Source organism: Schistocerca gregaria, chromosome 11 (genome assembly GCF_023897955.1).
Source record: "Schistocerca gregaria isolate iqSchGreg1 chromosome 11, iqSchGreg1.2, whole genome shotgun sequence".
Taxonomy (NCBI): domain Eukaryota; kingdom Metazoa; phylum Arthropoda; class Insecta; order Orthoptera; family Acrididae; genus Schistocerca; species Schistocerca gregaria.
In genome coordinates this window covers 148,860,976-148,879,740 of record NC_064930.1, presented here as the reverse complement: position 1 = coordinate 148,879,740, position 18,765 = coordinate 148,860,976, and the positions used below count along the sequence as shown (strand labels likewise).

At 43.6% G+C, this 18,765-nt stretch overlaps 1 protein-coding gene across 1 annotated transcript in view; it reads right to left on the bottom strand.

Moving 5' to 3' along the window:
* The window catches only part of LOC126295473 (neuralized-like protein 4), a 254,899-nt gene that overhangs the window by 51,914 nt on the left and 184,220 nt on the right, over positions 1–18,765 (bottom strand). Inside the window, exons 24-26 of the mRNA XM_049988010.1 lie at positions 18,141–18,419; positions 7,765–7,944; positions 280–573 (exon numbers count right to left, since the gene is read on the bottom strand). Of these exons, the coding sequence (XP_049843967.1) occupies positions 280–573; positions 7,765–7,944; positions 18,141–18,419 (753 nt within the window). The remainder of the gene's footprint in view (positions 1–279; positions 574–7,764; positions 7,945–18,140; positions 18,420–18,765) is intronic.

The following is an 18,765-nucleotide window of genomic DNA, read 5'->3' as shown; positions in this document are numbered from 1 at the left end:
ATTACAATGTCATCGGAGAACCTCAAAGTTTTTATTTCTTCTCCCTGGATTTTAATACCTACACAGAACTTTTCTTCTGTCTGCTTCACTGCTTGCTCAATATACGGATCGAATAAGATCGGGGACAGGCTACAACCCTGTCTCACTCCCTTCCCAACCGCTGCTTCCCTTTCATGTCCCATGGGCCCGTATACCTAGACCTGCTCACGGGGAACAGTGGGAAGCCGACAAGCCCCCACCTCCGACTGCGCGGGGGCACGTACCCCCGGCGGCACTCACCTCGTCCCGCTGAGCGCCGGCCCCGCGCCTCGCCTCCGCCTGCGCCTCCACCTTCTCCTTCTCGTCACACTCGAGGTCCGCCTTCTCGCTGAGGCCGTCCCGGTCCTCCGCGTCGTTCACCTCCGCGTCGTAGGCCGCGGCCGCGGCCGCCGCCTGGCACGCCGCGGGTGGGCCAACCCCCGCCTGCTCGGCCGTGGCCACTGCCACCGCGCCGTCGTCGTCCTCCGTGCCGAGCGGCAGGGCGGGAGCCTCGTCGGGCGTGGCGCTCTCACCCGGACCACCGACGACGCGGACCTGGACGGGAGGAGCACGCCGTGTACCGATTTCTCACACTTCACTTTGTAACGCCGGAAATGCATATCCTCCTATTTCAATCCATTGTACTATAAATTTTTCCCTTATTTTGTTACCCAAAGATATGACATTTCTGTGTCTGTATATTTTGTAATTGTTTTACTATTTGTGTATATATATATATATATATATATATATATATATATATATATATGTCGATGTGTAACTGGTTTGTTTTGTAAATATTATTTGTATGTTTACACTGGGTCTTGCCTAGGGAAACCTATGCTATCGAACGATTACATCGATAGGTCGTGTGGAGTGCAGGCAGAGCAGAGTCTGGCTGGAGTAGGGCGGTTGAGCAGGTGTGTCGAGTGACACTCCCGTGAGTTGCCGCAATTTCGGGGTTTGGCAGCATGTGATTGCGTTCGACTTGCTGCGATAGTTTCTGACACGGTGTCGCAAATGGGAAGCATTATCTGGCACACATCGAGCGACCGTTTCGGCTGGTGACCGTGTCAAGAAGAAGGCGCGCCAATGTCCAGCTTCTGCAACAGTGACGGCGGACAGTGAGTGACTGTCGCCACCTCCTCGACCGACGACTTCAAACCTTCAATCAGCCAACAAGGAAGCCTGGAAGCACGTAAAGTTTTAGAACTGTGTGGCAGACCTCAGCTTTTCAAACTGTTCCATTTGCCTCAAAAAATTACAGCAACGTAGCATGAACCTTTGTTGCTCATTGTCCCAATTGCATTACCAAGCAGGGTCCCTTCCTTTTCCGGAATGAGCCCGAGTGCCGTTGAAATTCAAACGCCAGCATTAAAGTAATATCATTCAATTTAACTGCTTTAATTTCAAAGTTCAGTTAAAGTATTCATAGCTGGCTACAATAACCAAACAGAACTATATTTAGGTTACAGAAGCACAAATTAAGAGTGCTAGTCTTGTTACCATATTTTAGCTTACCTGTGACTGCAGCTCAGCTTGGTACGTACTAAATTTTACTATTCTTAATTGTCCAGAATCATTTAATTAAATTTCAAAGTTAAATGTCTTACTTCTAAAAATGTGTAAATTCAAGTAGCTTTTGAAATGATTGTTGAGGTAGCCCAAGACTAACCTTATTTTACTGAATTTCGCAGTGCTTCAGACACAAAGTTCACATTAATTTCAGTCACTAAATTAACTTTCAATTTTCCGGTTCTATTAATTCTTTTGCTAAATTAAGTCAGAGTGTAGTGAAATTTATTACTTCTGAGAAACATTCAGTCTTCACACAACACTTGTCAACCTTCAGTTGCCACGCTTTTAGTGCTAATTATACGTGCATTAATCTTTCATTTTCAGTTATTGTAGTAGTAGTTCATAGGACTGGCAACCGTAATTTTCCACAAATCTCAAATATCTAATTAACACCAGTTAATTGTTAATGCAACGGCCGCACATTTACTTTCTTTATTAACTTTACTCCTTTTCAAAATTAATTTCCAACAGTTTCACTTGCATTTTTCCTTTCATTTAGATGTAACCCTTTCCTCGCTCTTTACCAGCAGATTAACTTTGGTAACAATTGCTTTTCCCAAATTTCCATTAGGTACACGCGGTTAACTTTTCACTGTCATTGAGGTCGATAAGTGAGGGGGAGGTTACAACTTTCGCGAACGAGGTGCGTCCGAGTTCTTTCCGTACGGTACAGCAGACATTTGTGACACCTGTCTGACGGCAGGACACTGGCTCGCAGAACCGTTACTTCGTCACCGTTTACTGACAAGACACACGTTACATCGGGGAACTCCTTTTTCCGTAGTAGAAAATAGTATACAATTGCAATTACGAGGGGGAGGTAGGGTGTCAATTTGGCAGCTATAAATGTTAAAGGATTTCAAATGACACACCTTTCAGCTGTCTAGTTTCCAAACTTATTTTATTTGGCTCCTCACTTTCAGTGATTTCCTATGCCACCTTCAGGCTCCTGACCGACGTGTACGGGATTCCACCTCTGTTTCTGGTCGAAATGGGGAAATACTGGTATTAGTAGATACCTGCTTGCTACAGTGCACCTCTCTACACATCAGTCGAGGGCCTAAAGGTGGCATAGTAAATCGCCAAAACTGCTATCCAAATAATATAAGTTTGGAAACTAGAAAACTGGAAGGTGTTTCATTTGACATTCTGTAGCAAACAGTTGAGTCCCACAACCGCCTCCAAACAGACGGACATACAGAGATAAATATTAAAAGCTACTCACAGACTTACCGGTGTTCAGACTTTGTCAAACTGGCGTCAACACTACCTTTCTAAGATTAGCACCACCATCTTTCTAGAGAGGTGACTGTGAGCTGGGTGCTGCTCGCAGTCTGGTCTCAGCTCTCTGAGACTGCAGATGTGTCTGAGAGTTGCGTTTATGTGTGTGTGTGTGTGTGTGTGTGTGTGTGTGTGTGTGTGTGTAATGCTGACAAAAGCCTTAATCGCCGAAAGCTTTAATTGTGTGAAACCTTTTATTGTCCCTATAGCAACCCGGCATCTCCGCTATAGGGTGAGTAGGAACTTTCCTTCTCTGGTATTGTTACGTTCCATCCTGCATTTTCCATTGTTTGATTCATATAACTCTTTGATAGTTGCTATCAAGCTAATGTCTGTAAATTGCGGTTAATGTAACAATCACACACGCGACGATAATGCCCGATATCCAGCTGCGTATCTCTAACTCCGCACCGACATTCGAGAAATCACGCACGATTTCTTTGCACCGAAGTCTGGCCGTGGTTCCCTAGAATAATTTTTAAATCAACTGTGTGTTGTAAATTAACAATTGTATGCCCATTTGTGAAAGTTACAGCAGATCCGCACTCGACGACTACTCGATCGCGCACTCGAGCGACACGTAAATTTTTGTTCATACAAAGAGAAAACGTATTATGCATAATGCAACAAGGTTATTTGCTATGTCAAAACATATTTATATCTATCTCATTAAAACTCGTTACCTATTAAATGTTGTACATAATTAATTCTTTACTCTGTAAATAATCAATAAAATTTAGAAATGAATGACATGTATGTCCGCAGCTCGTGGTCTCGCGGTAGCGTTCTCGCTTCCCGAACGTGAGGTCCCAAGTTCGATTCCCGGCGGGGTCAGGGATTTTTCCTGCCTCGTGATGACTGGGTGGTGTTGTCTCACCTTTATCATCGTGATTCATCCCCATTATGGTCGGAGGAAGGCAGCGGCAACCCACCTCCACTAGCACCTTGCCTAGTAAGCCGGTGCAGGTCTCCCGCGTCGCCTCCCTACACTCTGTAAAGAAGTATGCGATTCATCGTCATCATCACGACATGTATTTTAAAAAAAACCTCAAGTTGATATGACGTGATGGGTCACTACTCGTTTCGACTCCCCTACACTCACGTGAAGCAAACTAGATCCGACTATACAGGACATACTCTTGTAATGTTATAACCCGCATCTCGGACCTCGTACAAGATGAGTGCTCAACACCCTTTAATTTATTCACTTTTTTTTTTGAGTCATCTGTGTCTTAGTTTTCTCTGTTACTATCTAATCTGGCAGTGCTTCACAACTGCTAAGTACGTGTGGGAGTTGAACATACGCCCTGATGTCCTCCTCCCCCTCTTGCTTTCCATCTCCTCCTCCCTCCTCCTCCTCCTCTGTCCATCATCTTTCTCCCTTCTCTATGACCATCCCCCCCCCCTCTCTCTCTCCATCTCCTCCCCCCACCACCATCTTTATTGTCGTTACCAACAAAACCTCGATTAGAAATTGAAGTTGCTTTACACGAATGAGTAAACTGGTTGGAATCATGGTATACAGGACAATTTGTCTAAAGTTTAAATGCAATCATCGTATTTAAAACTGACTTTCAGAAAGGAAACACAACCACACTTTTTTTTCCCAGCACAGCAGTTTCTGTTGAAACAGAAAACCTGTACAGCATTATTTAAAAAATATATGGCTGTCTATGTTGTGAAAGTTTATTACACTATTGTGTAAAAATCTGAAGTAAATGAGCCAAGAAATATTCAAGACTTTTGCTAATAATGTCTTTCCTTTACATTTATACATATATTTGCATACTGTATATACTGAAAAAATATTTTGACTACGTGCATTACAACATTTACTAGTGTTCGAAGTAAATCTGTCATGACATTTTCGAGATTATTGCTAAAACATTTCCCATTTATACAGTAGATGTATATCTTGTGTATTTACAAAACCTCAACCCGAATGTTTAGTACTGTGTAAAAATTTGAAGTGATTCAGAGAAGAAATTTGAAATTTTCGGTAGCACTTTTACTCTTTATGTAGTATATATAAATTTATATTCCTATACCACATATATTAAGGAAATGTGTAGCTTATGTCGGTCCAAACATCTATTAGAGTATAGCGTAAAAATTCGAAGTAAAGTGAGCAATAACTTTGGGATTTTTTATAAAGATGTTGAATGAGAACTTGTCTTTATATAGTAGTATCTATACAGAAAACTGTATTCCGCTTAATCTCTTTTGTTGTTGTGGTCTTCAGTCCTGAGACTGGTTTGATGCTTCTCTCCATGCTACTCTATCCTGTGCAAGCTTCTTCATCTCCCAGTACCAACTGCAACCTACATCCTTCTGAATCTGCTTAGTGTATTCATCTCTTGGTCTCCCTCTACGATTTTTACCCTCCACACTGCCCTCCAATACTAAATTTGTGAACACTCGATGCCTCAACACATGTCCTACCAACTGATCCCTTCTTCCGGTCAAGTTGTGCCACAAACTTCTCTTCTCCCCAATCCTATTCAATACCTCCTCATTAGTTATATAATCTACCCATCTAATCTTCAGTATTCTTCTGTAGCACCACATTTCGAAAGCTTCTATTCTCTTCTTGACTAAACTTTTTATTGTGTATGTTTCACTTCCGTACATGGCTGCACTCCATACAAATACTTTCAGAAACGACTTCCTGACTCTTAAATCTATACTCGATGTTAACAAATTTCTCTTTTTCAGAAACGCTTTCCTTGCCATTTCCAGTCTACATTTTATATCCTCTCTACTTCGATCATCATCAGTTATTTTTCGACCAAATAGCCAAACTCCTTTACTACTTAATGTCTTAATATTTGTATTACAAACATATGGGCTCCATGGAAGTATCCTTACCACCCTACAGTGACACCTATTGGCAGGTAGCTTTACTGTGAGCCAGAGTGCATACCACCAGCCGGTCGCTCGCTGCTATGAGCTGGACCCACACCTCTGTCGCCGACTGACGCTACATTACAGCTCCGAGGCTGCCCGCGGCCCTCTGCCGCGTACGCAGCACACGTTGGTGTTATGTGGTACAATGGAACTGTACACTGTGTATAGTGGTCTCAAATTTTTGTGTACGGAAGGTTTGTTTTCGTATACTTTCTCTGGTGTCATGGAGCATTACGTCACTTTTGTTATTACTCAGTTTATTTAGATTTTGCAGTTGCCGCCCAAGTAAAGTTTCATCTACTTGTGACACGTAAAACTTTCCCAGTGCTCACTTCACTCTTGTTATTAGACACTGCACTCATTTTATTAACTGGCATATATTTTCCTTCACTTACGTGTTGTTAAACTTGCCAGCACATTTTACCCCATTTTCTTCTTTATGTAAAATTTCCTGTTCCACTTCAGATCTGTAGACGACCGTCTGCTAGGGAAAAAGACTAGTAATCGACGACCGTTAAAATATTGCAATCTGGACTATTGAACATTAAAAAGTCTTTACACGAATTCCTGCAGGAATTTCACAGATCGCTCAACTCCGCCCTGACAGTGTACGGAAATGGTGGAAGCTAGTATTCCGAGTAACATTACCCGACCGACGACTAGGTTAAACGTCACTATCGAGGAAACGTATTTCGGTCCAGTCAGTCATCTCTGACACACAATCTTTGAAAGCTCGAAATTTAATTTGTCGTCTGAACACCGAGAAGATTTTATGTGAGGGTGCCTCCACAAAAAAGTCTGTCACTACCTGTACATGTCAGAAAATTCACCGTATTGTCTGCTGCAACTTAGCAAAAACACCACACCTATATATATTTACATGTATCGGATGTGTTTGGTGTGTGTATCTTACATGAAATAATTGATGTACTGCAGTATAGGGTTCGCACCCACCAAGTTGCAAATCACTCACATTTTCCTGGAACAATTTGTACTGAAGACAATGAAATTTTCTGAATTTTCATTGTAGACAGTGCGCCTCTTTTCTTCCATACCAACAACTGACCTTATATGGTGCTTTCTTTTAGAACAATGGACAAATTTCTCATGTTATTTCAATAATAGCTCAAACTTCAGGACACTACTGTCACGCACTGTTCTCTACAAACTGCAGTCGTTGCAATAAAGTCACGTCAGCGATGAGTCCAGACCACAGTATTGTCTTGCTGCAGGAGTGTGTGTGTGTGTGTGTGTGTGTGTGTGTGTGTGTGTGTGTGTGTGTGTGTGTTGCCACAAGAGAGCAGTGTGGTGTCACAAGGCTTAGGCCTGTCCCACCAGCCGTTAAATCGACCAAGACTTACATGAATAAGTGTAAGAACAGTTATTATTATTATGTTCTTCAAGTTTGTTTTTGGGTTTTCAGAAATACCGTGGGAAGAAAGTTTATTTATGTTGCAGATAACGCGGAAGACGTTGCCCCATGATCACCACAAAAGTCCGACGTAGTGGCAAGTAGGCGATGAATAAAACGAATGCCGCAAACTGCCGCGAGCTGCGGAAGAGCCCGGACCGCGAGGGCGTCGAGCTTCCTAGCTCGTCGTCAGACGACGTCAAAGGAAGAGGTACTCTGCTTCCTCTTTGTAAACAAATCGATCGAGTCTCAAAAGGTCCGTGTAAAACGTGTAGGCGGGTGACACATTAGGTGGGACCCGATGCCCGTAATACTCCCACAGTTATTAAAAAGTTGTTGAATGGGAAAACCAATAGTTCATCATTTATATAGATATAAAGTAGTAAAGATATAGGAAAGGAAGAGTTGCAGCATCAGAACGAAAAGTGATACATCACTCAGCAACGAAGGAGGACGTAAACAGTGGGCGTTACGTGGTGAAAACAAATCAAGTGATAAAATAGTAAGTCTGTAATTAAGCACAGAGCCACGTAACACTGCAGTAGCCACCCCTAAAAACATGAACCCACCTGCTGGCACTGGCCGTACACGTCGACGAGGGCGTGCAGGTGCGCGGGCAGGTCCTGAGCGGCGACCCCCTGGTCCACTCCGTTCACCCACAAGTGCAGCCGGCCGGCCGCATCCACCGACACGCCCACCACGTCCCCCACTCCCAGAGAGTCCAAGTTGGGGCCGTACTGCCCCCGGATCTGCCGACAGCAACTCGTAAACAGACGTCGCGGGGGAGGGGGGGGGGATTTTGCAGCGTCACCCTCTGACACTACCAAATTACTACAAAAATACAGGCACTGTTATAAACAACAACAACAAATTATTATGTATTATTTACACTGTGAAAACAAAAGAAACAGTAGTTATTTTATAAATATTGTACTGAGTTATTTTATAAATATTGTACTGTACATCACTCCAGTAGAGTTGTAACAATACGGGTCAAGATAGATGTAACGGAACTTTAATAACGTGTTAGCCTCTGTTGGTTACGGTAGAAATATAAATATTTCGGTCCCGTCTGTATTATTTATATATAATATTGCACGAATAAAGGATGGGCGAGTGTAAAGCTATCGTTAAAACCGCACGCCGTGCGATTTGTTACGATTTGGTCGGTCATAATAATAATAATAATAATAATAATAATAATAATAATAATGCGCTTTTGAATACAATTAAAATGTAACAGCGATACCTGTTTAGTGTTATTGGAAAATATATGTAGTAAATTAATGAGTAAGGTAGCTGATCCTATAAGAAGAGGTAAAATTAGGCATATTGAGGTGTTTTGCTTTATATCGCCGAAGCAGATGACATGGCGTCATTTTTTTCGTTCGCTCTTAGAAATAAACAAGTAAAGTGGTGCTAATTGTGCGTAGTGAAAAAATATAGGGGCGAGTTTTAAAAAACTACGGTATGCAATCAGACTAACAAAACTACATTTAGTTACAAAAAATCGCGAATAGCGAAGTGTGGTCATTAAACTGAGTACACCTACAGGGCTTCAGTTTATAAAAAGGAGAAAAGCTGTACCATTATCATTGACTGTTGGTGTCAAGCAACCAAAACTGTTGATCAAAGGGTTTTGATGGAACATGGGAGTTAGGGTTTAGGGGCTTGCATATACTTCACATCAGAGTGCGAATGAGTGGTGAATGCGAAATAAAACTGTGAACAAAGTTATGTTAAATCAGACCGAAGAAACAAGACAGTTTGGTCGTATCTGTTATTATTCCATAAAGTGTAACATTTCTTATCATTGTATGAAGCCTTTATAGACGGTCTTTATGACAATTTGCTTCGAAGGGATCTCGTTACGAGTTAAGTTTTGGGGACCTGGTCAAGAGGGGATAGTTCGTAGATCCTAAGTACTGCAGCTATTCCGGAATCAGGTGTTACCGTGACCGTTGTGTGTTGTCAGTGACTTAAGGTTGCCACATGTCATGCTCTAAGATCGATGCGCTTTTCCTCTTGGTATAACGGTGTCTCACAGCAACAAAGACAACGCTGACACGAAGGAAGATACGGTAGAGAGTGACGTGTTACCCAACATCTACCACACACACAGATAACAATTGCAGTAATAGGAACGGTTGACGAGTTAAATAGTTTGGAATTGGATACTGTTCGTAGGTTTTAGTCATTATCTTTGCACGAGAACGGATACGGCCAGATGCCGTGCATCATCGAGGTGGGATAAAATTGCAACATTACGACTAGTTGTTGTACCCAGTGGGCATTGCTTTTCTTCCGTGCCGTAATGTCCTGGCTCGGAGATGTGGGGTGTGTCACTGAGGTAACAGGGTGCAGTGTCAACACCCACGAAGTTACAGTGAACAAAAGATGTATACAGAAATATGTCAAAAACATATTAATCTGTCACATTTCTACCTGTCAACTTGATGTTTACATTCAGCTCGAGAGGTAAGCAGTTAATAAAATGTTCCGTCAAAAGGAATATTAATTATAACAGTTACTGTATTTGAGAGCAAGTACATATGTCACATTAATTGTAGAAGTGTTGTATTTAGCTGTAGAAATGCATAATATGCTCAGCTCTGTACTTCCTGCATTTACTGCAGGATTTTAAAAAGTGGTCTCAGCTTTCTAGTCCCTATGCTCAATACGAATTAAAAAGTGACCCAAGTAATATCCAATAAATTAATCGTCAGCATCCAGGTGCCAGATGGCATGGGGGGGCCCAGTGACGGGAGTGGGGGAGGGCAGATGGTTCCGGGGGGTGGGGGGGTGGAGGTGGGTGGGGGGGGGTGGGGGGGGGGTAGAGGGTACAGGGGGGTGCAGAGGGTACAGGGGGGGGGTAGAGGGTACAGGGGGGTGCAGAGGGTACAGGGGGGGGCAGATGGTTCCGGGGGGGTGGGGGGGGGTAGAGGGTACAGGGGGGTGCAGAGGGTACAGGGGGGGGGGGTAGAGGGTACAGGGGGGTGCAGAGGGTACAGGGGGGGGCAGATGGTTCCGGGGGGGTGGGGGGGGGGTAGAGGGTACAGGGGGGTGCAGAGGGTACAGGGGGGGGGGGTAGAGGGTACAGGGGGGGGGGGCAGAGTGTGTGGGGGAGGTCCCCAGAGGGGGTCTAGGGGGGTGTAGGGGTGGGGAAGAGGGTGTCGGGTGTGAGGTGTGAGGGAAGTCCCCAGAGAGGGTGCGGGGGGGGGGGGGGGGGGGGGTCCCCTATGCCTCCTCTATGTGGCGATTAGCAATCTATCCTTTCCATACTGTTGTTAATGAACGTAATAAGGAAGACAAGACATTTTTGAGTGGACGGCTAACAGAGGAACCGGTGATACGACAGACTCTGTCCCTTCGAAGACTCGTCAATTTGGTAACAGAGGGGAAGGTAGTGTTCAGTCGCAGGAGCAATAAATGGAGGAGGGCTGCACTTTATCCCTTTAATAGTACTGATGTGACCTCTAATTACAATTCCAAGTCAACCAACCGAGGCAATTAAGGCACACACCAATTATTGCTCTGAAATGCTTAAGGTTGTATACGTTTCACAATGTCCTTAGAAACGCGATCCCGGTCAACATCACCTACCGTGAAGTATAACCTCGTATGGAAAATAACAACTGACTAAAGCGAGGGAGCTGCTTCAAATGTCTTAAGATGTATCGGCCATTAGTACCACTACAAACTGGAATTCTTTTACGGCCCCTAAACGTGAGTTGCAAATGCCAACCATTGAAAGGTTGAAATGAAAGACACAACTGCAACTCTAATACTAGAACAGATTTCATCTCTAGCTGGATACCCAAGTGACTGCCCCATTAACAACTTCAGAAATCAGTGACACCCACGTAAACATAACCTGGAAACCTACTGAGGCACTTTGTGGAAGGACAATTAGCATGCGCACCACCACCTATTGATGTACTGGATAAACCTGGTGAGCTACGCCCACTCGACTCTGGGTGCACTGCTACATAATCACGAGCAACGACACCCTATTACTACTAACCGATGTGCAACAGTTGCGACCGAAGGCGAGCCTCTGGAATGAGTACGCCTATACGGCATTCTATTCCACTCCTCACAAATATTACTAACACTGACAGACTTGTTGACAGGGAAATGACAACGATGTATCATCAGCGTAACAAACTTAACAGTTCCTCGGCTAATCGGCACAGCATTTAAAACCACATACATATTTAAAGAACAAGAATTAAAGCGACACTAACCACAACTACAAAAACATCAAACAAATTCTGCTCAATGAAAAGTATCAGAGCACAGTGACACATCATTCAGGGTGATAAATTCATAGCCCCTGCTCGTATTCCATTAAAAATATCAATAATGAGCACAAAACACAACATCGCTGAATTCTCAGGTACTGGTAGCCAGAACTGAGGCTTCAAAGGGCATCGCATAAGCATTCACAAAAGGTTTCACCTGGCTCATTCGTTGGCACAGCCTTTTTAACATTAGGCAAGATTATTGTTCCTGATCTATATCAACGACATAGGAGACAATTGGAGTAGCCGTCTTGTAAAGTCATCAGACAATCAAAATGAATTGCAAAATGTTTCAGATAAGGTATCTGTATGGTGCGAAAAGTGGAAATTGCGCCTGAATAAGGAAAAGTATCACGGTATTCACATAAGTACTAAAAGATCAATTACATTTCGAATACGCGATAAGTCACACGAATCTGAAGGCTGTAAATTCAGCTAAATACTTAGGGAATACAATTACAAATGACCTAAATTGGAACGATCACATACATAATATTGTGGGTAGAGCAAACCAAATACTGCGATTCATTGGCAGAACTCTTAGAAGGTGCAACAGGTCTACCAACTGCTTACAGCACGCTTGTCTGCCCTGTTCTGGAGTACTGCTGTGTGGTGTGGGGTCATCAGCAGGTGAAACTAACGGATGACATCGAAAAAGTGCAAAGAAGGGCAGCTCGCTTTGTATTATCTCGAAATAGGGGAGATAGTGTCACAGACATGATACGTCAATTGGAGTGGCAATCATTAAAACAAAGGCGTTTTTCGTTGCGAGGGGATCTTCTCATGAAATTTCAATCACAGTTTTCTGCTCAGAATGCGAAAACATTCTGTTGGCGCCCCCCTACATAAGGAGAAATGATCATCAGGATAAAATAAGAGAAACCAGGGCTCACACAGAAGAATTTAAGTGCTCGTTCCTCCCGCGCACTGTTTGAGAGTAGAACGGTAGAGAGACAGCTTGAAGGCGGTTGATCAAATACTCTGCCACACACTTTATTGTGAATAGCAGAGTAATCACGTTGATGTAGGTGTAGAATAAGCGGCCACCTAGATTGGCAAAAAATTTAGTGAAAAAAAAAATTGTTTCAAATCAAACAGCAAAAGAATTGAGCAAATGAGGAGAAAAAAAGAAAAAGAGGAAAAATTAAAAAACAATGGTTTGCAAAAGCATAAAGAACAGTCAAATAATAGGTCTTTACAAACTTTGACGAAGATAAACACATTGTCTCTACCTACCTCAAAACTAAAGATGCGCTACCGAGTGCAAAACAGAAATCAGGTCGACACCGACTGATCTGTGCCGAGCATCGGAGCACAGCTCGCGATCGAGTTACAGCTCGATACAGTAACTCCTTCAGTCACTCTTCGTTTTTGTCTCCGCAGATCATTCATTATGTGTTGGCTGAATTGGGAACTTTCCCCAGAAAATGAGAACATCTTGTCACCTTAGTTTAATGATTAAGTGTACAATTGGAGATTTGGACTGTTGTACCATCGGATGTCAGTAGTGGTTGGGTGGGGGGGGGGGGGGGTATATTGGGTCGACCAATGGTGGTAAAAAAGAAGGGACACCATTCTTCAGTTGTCGCATCGGGCAGCGAGACACCTAGAAATGATCCCGCTCGGCGACGTTCCCTCGACTGACACTAGAGGGCGGGGGCCATTATCCCAGTACTCAACAATTTAAAGCTTCTGGTCTTTTAAATTAACACTGTAGCACACCACAGCCAAAGGCGAAAAAAAAATCTTGTGGTATTGGGGAGGGTAAATAATGCAGATAGTGGCAGAGGCCTGACTACAGTAAGGAGGTTCGAGGAGCTGTAGGCTGCAATAGTGGGGTTGCCACATGTTTCCCCAACTGAAATTCCCTGGTATTTCTGATTTCCAGACAAATTTTAGAATTTTTTCGTATTTCTGATTTCCAGACAAATTTTAGCATTTTTCCCCTGAGAAATTTTGAGATCTCAAGGGTAAGTTAACATGTAAATTGACAACCTGTCTCTGCAGTTATGGTGCAAGAGACAATCAACATTTCTTTGTAATGAACTGTTTTTAGATGAATAAGGCAAGCCAAATGGTATGTGTATTTCATTAAGGCCACTAATTTTATTTCAATAAAACGAAACACATTCGGTGACAAAAATACGCATTTCGTCATAGCTACGAGACGGATTTAAAATACCTTCACTGATTTAAAAAATAACCTCAGAAAAAAGTAGGTCTGCCGGAAGAAGTGTATGAGGCAGGGAAGAATTGTGTAAACCAACACTGTAGGTGACCACCAACAAAATGTCCGTTCCACTACATTTGTTATTGTCCGTTATGGCCCACCGTGTTATACCTATTATTTTACAGGTACTGTGTAATTTTTCTTTCGAGAAATATAGGAGTACGTAGTGTACAAACCACCAGCAACTGACAATTTTCTTCTTATTATACTTTCTAATATAGGAACTACTGTTGAAGTGCCAAAACGTACTAGAATAAATAAAATGTCTATAAAATGCCCCACCATACAATGTACTTGCGGCGACAGTCGCAATTCCCGAAGCCCATCGCGCGCGTCCTCCGGCCTGCCGAGGAGCACAGCAGTCCCGGGTCCGTGGAAATCACTGAATTAGACGGAACGCCTACGGACCCGGCCTATGGGCCAATCGGCGATACTACATCAGGGCCGTGCACGTTACGGGAACCGGACAGGTCCAGATCGGCAAGTCAGATCCGTGAGAGATGCCCGAGGAATTGGCTTCCGGGTTTGGGTTGCATATCGTTTTGGGGAGGAGACGGAACAGCGAGGTCATCGGATTAGGGAAGGACGGCGAAGAAAGTCGGCCGTGCCCTTTCGAAGGAACCATCCCGGCATTTGCCTGGAGCAATTTAGGGAAATCACAGAAAACCTAAATCGGGATGGCCGGACGAGTGATTGAACTGTCGTCCTCCTGAATGCGAGTCCAGTGTGCTAACCACTGCGCCACTTCACTCAGTCCCAGGTTTGGCCTATCGTGGAAATTCACTCATGTGGCCAGCTTATAAAATGACTTTTATCTTGATAATATGAATATTTACATCTATGTTTAGAGAGAGAGAGAGAGAGAGAGAGAGAGAGAGAGAGAGAGAGAGAGAGAGAGAGATTGAATATTGCTTGAGATTTTTACTTTAAGTCTTAACTGGTACCTGAATTTTGGTTGCTGCCTCCTTGAATGATGAGCTTCTGCACCAGTTGGTGACGTATTACAATTTGGAGGAAGTTACTGTTCATCAAGGTTTAAAATACAACTCTGTTAGTTAGTTGGCCGTATTGTGGATAGCTTTGAGCCCAAGTTTTTGTAGTTTTTCATACCTGAGGGACCACTGTTATAAGTAAATAAGATTAAACAGCAATCTGATTTTCGTGAAAAAAAGGAGATTGCTTAGAACACAAACTTCCTTCAAACTACACATCCTGCCGCATCAAAATTGGTCAGTGGAGTTCGGCACCATACTATTATACAAGAAGATAATCCAACTACTGCAATCAAGAAATTACGAGATGTTCTTACGTATTGAATGAAAATTATAGATAATACATTTCCTTTCCTGTATTTTAGTGAACTTACAGTTCTGTCGATCGATAGCCGGCGACGACAATGAAGTTCACCTCCTTTTCCGAGAAAACAAGGTGTTCCTATTCTTCACTTCCAGAAAATTTCTAAATGTTTGGCAACTATTACACATACTTTACTCGGTTTTATCATTGAAATAGCAATTTTCATTAAATTTAACAATACATTCTGAGCGACGGCCTAGCAACACGTCCTCTTTTCACAAGATGCTCTGTAGCCGCGCGTCGCTTCACTTCACCTCAGGTAGGCCTATTCCTCGAATCAAACTTACGTTTACGTTTGCGGCACCTACATACACCACTGAGCCTCTCAGAACAAAATCAGGCCAGGGTGTATACGTGGACAAGGAAAAAAATTCCCGGATTTCCCAGTTGAAAATACACTTTCTCCCAGGTGAGAATACACTTTTTCCGGGTTAAGTGACAGTATAATTTTCCTCAAAACTGTAAAACTTATCAATCCTTTGAATGGTATTGTTTTTATAAGCTGGCATACAATTTCTCAGCCGTTTGGAAAATGAAACTGAGAAAAAAAGGCCACGTACACTGCATATTTTTGTATTACAAAAGTATACGTTCGTATTCCACCGAACACTGTACGCTACTTTCCGAAGCATCGGAATCGAGATTGCGATGCGCTTTCGTAAGCCAGTCGTAGCTCGTGTCGCGTGATCTCGCCAGCCGATACAGCGGATATTCGAAGCTTAGGACGTGTGATGTAGTCAGCTTACAGCATTATCACTGATAAGTGGCGCATATACACAAATAGGAAAAGTTAGTGGTGTAAATTAATATACATGGTGTTGCTACAAGAAAAGCACAGCTTTCACATATAATAATGGTCTCGATGATTAATAAGCTGCGAGAGAAGCTAATCGTTCGAGTATAGAGTTGATCTTTTTTGCACGTGTTACACTTTAAGATACATCACACAAGTGTGTCAGTAAAATTTTTAATACTGACATAAATGTCTGATCTTCTGGGCTCAAACTTTTTTCTAAATGGTCGTCCTCAAATAGTTGATTTTTCAATTAGAGTCAAACGCGCTCTGTGATTTAAGAAATTCATCGCACATTCTCACACTCAGTTTAACTTGCGTAAAAGGAAATTTATTTTGAAAGTAACACTTTTCGATCAATTGTTCGCAATACTTTCCCACGACATGTTAGAGGTTCATTTCAGCAGTTGTCAGAGACCGCCAGGTAATAGGCGTCACTGCGCTTGCACAGCTACGACGACACAGGAAACCTGTATGTTCGTACGTGTAAAACATTAAAAGATCTTATATTGTGTCATGAAAGAAACAAGACATCAGAGGAATTTCGTGAACCGTACTAAAATGCATAATTCGGCTTAAAGTGCATATTCGTTATCGTCAGATTCGGTTGTAAATTTTCTCGGAGTACGAGTACTGTATTATCTCATTTTTGGTTCTTTATTATGGCATAATGTGATACGTGCTAGAAGATGAAAGTATGCTCTTTTGAAATGCGGCAAAGAATTGACGCTAACCAATAGTGTGGAATTAAACACTTCGTTTCAAATAAATTGACTGCATCAGCGGAAAAGATTAATAAAGCCATATTTCTTTAGCAAACCGACAAAAATAATTCACTGTTCAGCAAGGCGAATAATGCTCTACTGAAATTGCCACCCGGGCAGATACCCTGGATCGCTCCCAGTCAATACGGCAGCTCGTATGCGCCAGTAAAATTTTTCTGGGTAGCATCTTGCTGCTTGCTTATACAGCTGACTGCCACACTTTTGTGGTCAGAAGCAAGAGTACGTACACGCGCGACTGAACTGCACAACTGCTCACACGAATCTAATGTAAACAGTTGTGACGTCATGTCCATTGGAGGCAATTTGTTGTTATGAAGCATTGCATAGTCTTCCTAAAGCCTTTCACACATTTTGCTACTGGCAGCCGCTTGTACAAGCACTGTGTTTTGTCGCGTACACGGCGCATTTCCTCTGCAACATAGGTTTTATTTTAGTTTCTTTTCTCGTTCATGTTTTATTGCTGCAGTATTATTCTGCAGTAGTGGGATGCAGTAATATCCTTATTTCTTACCAGTCAAAATTAGCAATTTAACTGAAAACCAAAACAAAAAATATCCCAGAATTCTAAGATATTCCCGGGTTTTTCCCGGTTTTCTCACGGATGAAAAAGATTCCCAGATTTTCCCTGGATCTCCCAGTTGTAGCGGGTCGTATCCACCCTGCAGGCACAAATCGGTTTAAAATGAAAAGGGCACTGAGGCTTACATAACATTACAATGTATTCACGAGCCACAGACAGCACACTGGCAGAATGAAACCACGGTGATCAATTTATGCAACAGGTGACTTGTTGAAGTACTCTGAGATTCAATAATAATGAGTATCAGTAGAAACTCACCTTAAAAATGGTTGCCAAGCCACAGACAGGTAGATAGAAAAAACAATCATACTCACAACTAAATTTTCAGCCATAGCTTTTGCCAGAAAAGAGAGCGCACACACATTCACACAATCACTCACAGACACAACTCGTGCACAGACGACCACCGTCGTCTCCATAATCGGATGCGAACAAACCACTCCTCACGCCTCCGTGCCTCTCGTCGGCAGCAGCCGGGCTGGTGGCGAGAGGTGGTGGCAGCAGTGACTGCAAGCTGAGGGGAGTGGCAGGGAGGGGAGAGGCAGCACGAATGAGGGAGTAGGAAAGTGGCGCACGTACTAAAGCTGTGCCCAGCCAGCAACGATATATGACATCTCAGTAAACAAACCATTTCATCTACTGAGACAAAAACGAGATTTTTACAGTCTTTCTTTCTTTTATTTTTTCCCAAATTTCCCTGATTTCCCTGACACGTTTGAGATTCCCTGATATTCTCTGATTTCTGGAACCTGTGGCAACCACGAATAGCTAGACAGGGGTGCAGAGCCTCACACAGGACGGACTAGTGCAGACAGCTGCTTACGACCGAGTGCGGAACTCGAGGCCACGACGAGAGTCCGCAACGTGCGGCTTACTGGTTCGCAGTCGCGTACTTACCGGGATGCCGTTCCTCAGCACGAAGTCGCCGCATATGACCCACGTGTCCTTCCCGAGGCCGAGGGCGGTGACGGGCAAGTGCGTCGAGCGCTGCGGTGCGGCGGGCCTCGGCGGCGGGGGCGGGGGTGTGGGGGCGGACGAAGGTCCCGGCACGGGACCCGGAGGCGGCCCCGCGGCGGGAGTCGACGTGGGCGAAGGCGGAGGCGGAGGCTGCAGCGCCGCCGTCACCCCGACCAGCAGTGACGACACCCAGCGCGCGTCCGTCGCCTCGATGCGGACCTGCGAGAGTCGGACGCCCCGTAATTCTGCTGCGAGGCCACACTCCACTTTGGAACGTATGAGGGGAGGTCCCCAGGGTTGCGATCGTCTATACGGTGGTGTATGCTGGAGCCCTGCTATCACATTTTGCAGCCACTCGTCCCAGTCTGTTATCTTTTGACAGTAACTGATAGGAAAGTATTTCTTACAGTGTTCGATAGCCTTGAAAATAATAGTTTTATCCTGATCGGTTTTATCCTGATCGGTGACAATGCGTAGCACTTACGATACATTTTTGACGTGCCGTATGTTGGCAGATGGAATCGTGTACCGAGATTAGAAATTTTTATTTTTAGATCTTTACCAT